General features: G+C 46.3%; 1 protein-coding gene across 3 annotated transcripts; it reads left to right on the forward strand.

The window, feature by feature from the left end:
- The first annotated feature begins 667 nt into the window (after positions 1–667).
- LOC136696816 (cyclin-dependent kinase-like 2) lies at positions 668–6,999 on the forward strand. 3 transcript variants are annotated; one of them, XM_066671512.1, is made up of 12 exons: positions 668–861; positions 1,184–1,393; positions 1,685–1,879; positions 2,023–2,201; positions 2,423–2,535; positions 2,733–2,872; positions 3,648–3,736; positions 4,300–4,492; positions 4,771–4,973; positions 5,129–5,219; positions 6,500–6,638; positions 6,732–6,999. In XM_066671512.1, exons 2-12 carry the CDS (start codon positions 1,226–1,228, stop codon positions 6,812–6,814), a joined length of 1,593 nt encoding a protein of 530 aa, XP_066527609.1. In that variant the 5' UTR covers positions 668–861; positions 1,184–1,225; the 3' UTR covers positions 6,815–6,999. The 3 variants fall into 3 exon arrangements, with proteins under 3 accessions (XP_066527609.1, XP_066527610.1, XP_066527611.1); XM_066671513.1 differs by lacking the exon at positions 5,129–5,219; XM_066671514.1 differs by lacking the exons at positions 3,648–3,736; positions 4,300–4,492; positions 4,771–4,973; ... (1 more) ...; positions 6,500–6,638; positions 6,732–6,999 and adding an exon at positions 3,194–3,309.
- Positions 7,000–7,663: the final 664 nt, after the last annotated feature.

Consider the following 7,663-nt stretch of genomic DNA (forward strand, 5'->3'; position numbering starts at 1 on the left):
TGTAACAAACTACATAGTGCAGTTTCTGCAGTGTTGAACCCATAGTGTCGAGACTGTTCTCTTTACAGTTCAGTGGGACATCGCAAAATCATTAAAGCTATAATTTTATGGTAAATTACTTTCTAGTGTAGTTTTAATGTACAATGTATTGTTTGATCATTAGCCAAAATTATTAATTTTCTTTATTGCGTTCATGTTTCACTGTTTCTGACGCATCTTAAATTTGCAGATTTACAATTCATTTTAGAGCAAAAAGCTCCAAAGAAAAATATCTATACATTTATCAGGTCTTTTGCAGGCTGCCCTTGGTATGTTCTGTTCCACATTAAACGGCGGAGCTGCTCAAAACATCGAATTATTTACTAAATACTTCCTGTACGTCCTGCTAATAAAGTCAGTGCTAGTTCGTTCCACCTTAAATGGAGCTGCTGTCTCCTCAGGTGATGGTAACAGCTGCTGTATTTAAGGTGGAACGGAAAGTTCTAATCGTTGTATTGTTGTGAATTAATTTAATGTTGTTTGAACTTTAAATAAAAATAGTAAAAATATCAAAATTAGCGCACAGGCTAAAAACACGTCGTGTAAACAACTCTGTCGACATCAGCGAGGCTTGTTTACGGAGCGGTTGCCATTGGAGACGCAGCCACCTCTCACTGCGCGAGCGCCGTGTGACATCTGCTTTCCCGCCTCACGAGCGCGCGCGTCTGTTTTTTGTTTGTTTTGTAGTCTGTTTGTGTTTGTTTGTTGGTTCTGATTGTATTTCTGAGGAAAAATGACTATATCTGGAGACGGCGAGGGCTGCGGCGAGTGACACGAGCGCCAGTAAACACTTGTTTTTCACACCTCTTTACACCTGTCCAGGTAAACGTCACTCTTGTTGATACTGGTGTGTGTGTGATTTTTAAAAATGTATTAATTGATTTATTGTAGATAACAACCGAAGTGCTTCAGATATTTACAGTAAGCAAGTACAGAAACATTTATTCGTTTTCCGCCCACAAACAGCTTTATAAACTAGGTTTGTTCTCAACGATGTAATGAAGAGTAAGATCCAAATGTTAGTTTCTCTGGGTTTACTCAGAGTTATCTGTAGAATTCCCAGGCCAGTGTTTTCCTTCCTGATCTAAAGACTCAGGAGTATTGTATCAGGATGTTGTGTATAACCTGTTGTTCTTTCTCCCAGTTCTCTCACCTATGTCTGCCTCCTGAGCGCTGTGGAGCTGTGATGGAGAAGTACGAGTGTCTGGGGCTGGTGGGAGAGGGCAGTTACGGGACAGTCACTAAATGTCGTCATCGAGAATCAGGAAGGATCGTGGCCGTGAAGAAGTTTCTGGAGAGCGACGAGGACAAGAGCGTGAAGAAGATCGCACTGAGAGAGATTAAACTACTGAGGGTACAGAGGAGTCAACCCTCTTTCCTTTTAGCATCCGTTCACCTCCATTTACCTCTGTTCATCTCCATTTATCATTGCTCTTCTCTCTTTCTCCATCCATTTCTACTAAACTCCATTCAACATCGAAGAATGTTTCTCTCCTCAGTTCATCTCTAGTCACCTCCATTCATCTGCTGTTGTCTCAGAACATCCGTTCACTTCTTGTCCCTCTACTGACCTCCATTCACCTCCACCTGCTTCCACTCATCTCCGTTCACCTATGTTCTTTTTCACATGTGTGTGTCTGTGTAGCAACTGAGGCATGAGAACCTGGTGAACCTGCTGGAGGTTTGGAAGAAGAAGCGGCGCTGGTACCTGGTGTTTGAGTTTGTGGAGCGGACGGTTCTGGATGAGCTCGAACAGTTCCCTAACGGACTGGAACCCAGCCTCGTCCGAAAACACCTCTACCAGATCCTCCGAGCCATCAGCTTCTGCCACCAGCACAACGTGAGCTAGCAAGTTCCATTAAAGATGGGCAAAAATGAGGATGAATTTTAACCTTCCAGTAGCTGCTACAGCTTCAGACTCTATCTCTCTCTCTCTCTCTCTCTCTCTCTCTCTCTCTCTCTCTCTCTCTCTCTCTCTCTCAGATCATCCACAGGGACATAAAACCGGAGAATGTTCTGGTGTCCCAGCAGGGAGTGGTGAAGTTGTGTGACTTTGGTTTTGCTCGTACGATTGCGGCTCCAGGGGAGGTTTACACAGATTACGTCGCCACCCGCTGGTACAGAGCACCTGAGCTGCTGGTGGGAGACACTAAATACGACAAGTGAGTTCCAGCCAATCACAGACACAGACAGAAATCACAGTGTCAGACAAATGAGTGTCAGCCAATCAGACCACCACTTCAACCAATCACAGAGACAGCCAATCAAACTTTTAGCCAATCACAGCATCAGCCAGGCACATCGTCAGCTTTACACAGCATCACACACAACGTTTTGTGTGTGTCTGTGTGTGTGTGTGTGTGTGTGTGTGTGTGTGTTGCAGGGCAGTAGACGTCTGGGCCGTAGGGTGTCTCTTTGTTGAGATGTTGTCGGGTGTCCCTCTGTTTCCTGGGGACTCTGATATAGATCAGCTCTACCACATCATCAGGAGCCTCGGTAAGAACCACAGTGAATGCTTCACCTGTTCATCTTTGTGAAGACCCTCCTGGAAGTGGTGTGAACATCATCCACTCTTTCACTCATGTTTAGCAGCCTGTAAGCTCTCCATTAGAGGGCGCCGTTAGATTCAGAATGGTGGGGGTTCCCCTCAGTGACACTGTCTCATTTTTAAGAACTATCTGACTGTTCTGTAGGGAACCTGACACCACGACAACAGGAGACCTTCTACAGGAACCCACTGTTCTCCGGGGTCAGACTCCCAGAACCAGTAGAAAGAGTTCCGCTACACACTCGCTTCCCCCAGCTCACCGGGATCACTGCTGACCTCACACAGGTACACACACACCACTAAGAACATACACAAACAGACACACAATTACAAAACATAAACGCACATGCCTTGGCTACTTTACAGGGACTCTCTGGTCCTTGGTTGGTTTTCCACTCCCACAGCTCCCCCCTGAAATATACTCAGTGTCGTCTCAAACCCCGTCTCTAACGGGAACAGCAGGCTTTGGAAACCAAAACAACGGGGGCAGTAACGTTAAGCGGTGTTTACTCATGGTGTATCGGCGTGTTGTTGTTGTTTGGGACTGAACACAGCTCCGTCATCAGTTCAGACAGATCACTAGAGTTTGTTCCTTCCTTGTTGCAGCGTCCAGCTCTCGCTGGATTCTTTCGTCGGCCACCGATCCAAGGAGCGTTTGAACCTCTTCAAAAGACCACGGCGTCATTTTACGAGCTGCCGTCGTGAGTCGGATAAAAACAAACGTGATCTCTGCTGCAGCTGGAGATTTTACAGATGGAGAGTTGGTGCTGGTCGTCTGCGTTGCGTGGCGTAGAGTGACGACTCTCTCTGGACGATCAGCGCTCTGCAAGGTTTACACGCCACGGTTTAGTCCCTACTCGACTCGCTCTGAACCACAAGAGAACAGCCACTAAACAAGAACCCGCTTCCAGAACCAGGACCAGGACCTGATTCACCTGGTGGAGGAGGAGGAAAGAGTAGAGTAGAGTAAAGTCAGTGGAAAGAGCCATAAAACATTCACACACAACAGTAAAGTGTCTGCCTCTTTAAGGTCTGATACTAATCTAACGTATGATTTCAGAAATGTCTGCAGATGGATCCAGAGAAAAGAGCTCAGAGCTCTCAGCTTCTGCTCCATGATTATTTCACCGTAGACAATTTCCACATCCGGTGAGTACACACACACACACACACACACACCTGTACACGCGTTTCTGTGTGAGGTGTGTATTCACATGAATTATTAAAAACACACGTTCTAATAAAGTGCTGAGTGCTGACCGCAGGCGTGGCTCTAATTACCCTACACTCCCCGGCGGACTCCAGACGCCTGGACGAATCCTCTAACCTCCACTCTGTACCGCACCGCTTCACCTACAGGTGGCGCTGTAATTTAAAGGCCGTATCGTTAGAAACAGTGTAGTATGTACACACTGTTAAAATATTAAATATATCACACACTCCACTCCACACTGAACACATATGAAACAAACAGCCGCACTCTGAATTAACTGCAGAACGGTGTCCACAAACATTTGGCCGTGTTGTGTATGTGACAGAAAGCCTACTGTCCCTTTAAAACATTTATAATTGCTTAGTGACCCATCTAATTAATCTGTGTCTATTATTGATGAAGCTTTTAGCCAGCATCAAGTCTAACAATGAGCACCGATCAGATTTCCATTCACTGAAGCTGTGTGTGTGTGTGTGTGTGTGTGTGTGTGCGCACTCAGGTTTAACTTTGGCTCAGCTTCAAAGTCCCCGAAAAACTCGAAGGAAAACCCCAAAGTGTCCAGAAGCACAAAGCGAGAGCGAGAGGAAGCGGCGAAGCGAGAGAGGGACGAGCTGAAGAAGGACAGCGATGACCTCACACCCTCAGAGAAACTGGACTCCTGGGCGGAGGAGAGGAACGGAGGGATGAGGAAGGTCAGAGGTGTCACATCATCACCGTCCAACACGACATCTGTCTTCGCTTTGTGTTAAAGGGCAGATAACATCGAAAACTTTAAATAACATTAAAGTAACACTATGTAACATATTCACCTTAGAATTTCATCCTGAAAATCCCTGTGATGCTCCACTGGGCTGTAGCAGGGAAAACAGAGTCTCTGTTGTTGCTGCTCTGGGCTCAGCACTGCAGAAACTGCACTATGTAACTTGTTGAGGAGGGTAGGATAAAGACACTGACCTGTGTTCTACTGCAGGAAGCTGGACCTGAGGGACACTTCTCTAAACACACCCTGGAGGATCCACACGCGTTCCCCGAGACATCAGCAGCTGCCTCCAAACCCCCAGAAGTGCCCCTCAAGAACTGCCCCGCCCCCGGGATACCCCTCCTGCCCCAAAGCCCCCTGAATCTCTTCAGTAACACGACCTTCGGCCCCTCACTGACCACTGCCTGCCTCAGGTAACAGACTCCTCACGCTGTTTGTTGATTGTAAATCATAACGTAAATGTCCCGCGTGACACACAGCGCCACCTAGTGTCCAGAAGCACAAGCTGCTCCACTGACTCCGGACGAAGGCTGACGCTGGTCGTTGCTGTGTGTGTGTTTCTCTGAAGGTCCAGCGAGAAGCCCAAGAAAAACGTGAACGTGTTCAACAGATTCTCACAGCAGTCTCTGTCCAATCAGCTCACAGGATCTACAGCCCAGGTGAGTCCCTCCAGCACTGTGCCGTGAGCTGATTGGCTGTAAGCAGTGAGGCGTTGTGGGGGGGAGGGGTGGGGACGGACAGGGTTCACATCTGAAACCCCCTCAGCAGCTCGGTTTGATCACGCGGTGTATTTCCCTGTTTAATATCGCATTGTTAACACACGCAGGCACGTGTTGTTCTCATTTCTGGCGCGTGTGGTGCGGTCGCACCTGTGCCACTACGGCCCCTCGGGCCACTCACTCAACACTAAACACTTTATAAATGAAATCCAGCAGCGGCTCTGACACTAACACTTTACTGAGGTCATGGTGCCCTCTGCTGGTACTTTTCTCGCTGCTGGTTCATCGCTGACAAAAACACAATTATACTTTCATTAGAACGAAACGGAGAAGAGCAATCAGTGTCATATTTATCAGCGATGGAGAATAATACGTGGAAACAGTGACATTTACACACGACTGTTTTAGCAGTAGGTTTATAACTGGTTTATAAATCTGTTTAATAAATGGATATTAATGAGGCTGTAAACACCGTCAGTCGTTAATGACCCTGTGTAAGTGTCACGTCCTGTGTTTGTTTTCCTCGCTCTGTTTATTCTTCCTGTCTCCGCCTTAGCCCCGCCCCCTCGTCTGAGTCTTCCTTTGTAGTCGTGCCCTCTCGTTATTGTCCCAGGTGTTCCTTGTCAGTGCTCTGTGTGTATAGTCCCTTTGTTTCAGTGTTCCCTGTTTCTTGTTCCACTGAGTTCTAGTTTGTTTTCTTGTCTCTCTCTGCTCCTGTTTGTTGGGTGTTGGTTTTGTTTAAATAAACCTTCCCTGCGTACGTCCACCTCCTCATCCTCCCTCAGCTGTGACAGTAACTCAGAGATAAACAGTGACTTACTGAGAGTCAGAACTCACTGAAGACGTGGAGGTCAAATTAAGGCTAGAAAGTGAATCTGTTGATTTCACACGTTAAAGTGCACCACGTTCTCATCAGGGAGTAAGAAGGGGTCCTATCCAAGGTTAAAGGATTATATCTGTTTGTTAAAAGAGTTAAACGTATTAATAAATCTGTGCTGAAACAATGACACCGAGCTCAAACCCAACACACATCTGTGATTTTGACAATGAAAGGGATCAGAGTCTCAGAGGAATGCTGTTTATTTCACGTCAGAGGGAAAGAGTCTGTTTACATTTATTTATTATTGATTATGGATCAATAACGTTCTCCTGAGTCCTGACTGCGCCGCTCTGGCTGCACTGATATCTGCTCATTAGCTGTTACTGCTGTGTTCCTTCAGGTGGCGCCAGAACGCAGTTTGTTTCCTGAGAAACCCTTCCACAGCAAAGGGAAAGCAGCAGGGAACGTTGGGAAAAGGAGAGGAGAGATACGCTTCCCTGAGCTCCGCAACACACTCGTACCAGAGCACAGAGCGGACGGTGAGCAGTGTGTGTGTGTGTGTGTGTTCACTCCAGATCTTCACGTTATATAAAAACAGTGTGTGTTTAATCTTCTCTTTTTCTGTTTTGTAGGAAAACACAGTAAGAAAAAGGAGAGCAGAATCCCCTCCCTCGCTCCGGGGGAGCTGCTCCTGGACAGAAACCTAAATTTATAAAACACTAACAGAGGAGTTTCAAAACCTGCGCCTCAGAGAAATGTGGACCGACATCAAATGACCAGCGGTGAACGGTCTGCACACGGCCCATTAAAGCTGATAGAGACTGGTGCTCACCATTAGGTGGCGCTCTAACTCTGCTGTAATGTCTTCATCGATTTCCTGCTTGGTTTTAAAAGGGAGACCACCTTTTTTTGAATTATTATTGTTATTGTTAATTTAATACACACTGCTGGACAATCATTTGTGTCTCATTTCTTCCACTTTGTAGATAATTAACTTTCAAAAAATCACTCTCAACATCAACAATCAACGATTTCCCGCCAAAACACACACAGGAACAACTGTGTTTGTTTTTTGACTCTCTGGGCCTCTGTAGAAGAATAAAAACAAGCCAGAACTCTCTCCATCACAGTGTTTCCATCACCCAGAGGATCACGGGGGAAAGCGGTGGTTTGCTAATCTCTCGTTCCGGTGTTTCGTAACCAGGAGGATTTGGAGGAATGGTGGTTTCTTTTTTTAGTGGCGTCCGCAACGTTTCACCAGACTCAGACTGAAAGACTTTGTGTGTCTGCTTTTATGCGTTTGTTATCGCAGTCGAGCTGTAAATTCGATTAGCAAACCACCAGCACACACTCCGACATTACAGACATTACAGTCATTACAGTCATTACAGTAATGCTGCACTCCCTTTGAACTCGTGTTCCAAGGAGGAAATTTAAACTGGAAGGATTTCACAAGTCGGATTTCATACTTTGGAAAGTCAGGGGGAGCCTCACTAACCCAGGGTTGTTTACACGTCTGTCTCAACAGGTCTGACTCAATTAGGGGGTTTTTAGGGGGTTTTTT

The sequence above is a fragment of the Hoplias malabaricus genome, chromosome 5 (assembly GCF_029633855.1).
Source record: "Hoplias malabaricus isolate fHopMal1 chromosome 5, fHopMal1.hap1, whole genome shotgun sequence".
In the NCBI taxonomy this organism is placed as follows: Eukaryota; Metazoa; Chordata; class Actinopteri; order Characiformes; family Erythrinidae; genus Hoplias; species Hoplias malabaricus.

Excerpts from the sequence above, each read along its gene's own strand:
- LOC136696816 (XM_066671512.1), top strand. The coding sequence starts at position 1,226 with ATGGAGAAGTACGAGTGTCTGGGGCTGGTGGGAGAGGGCAGTTACGGG. Across the intron at positions 1,880-2,022 it reads GCTTCTGCCACCAGCACAAC|ATCATCCACAGGGACATAAA; the intron begins GTGAGCTAGCAA and ends TCTCTCTCTCAG. Across the intron at positions 2,202-2,422 it reads GGAGACACTAAATACGACAA|GGCAGTAGACGTCTGGGCCG; the intron begins GTGAGTTCCAGC and ends TGTGTGTTGCAG.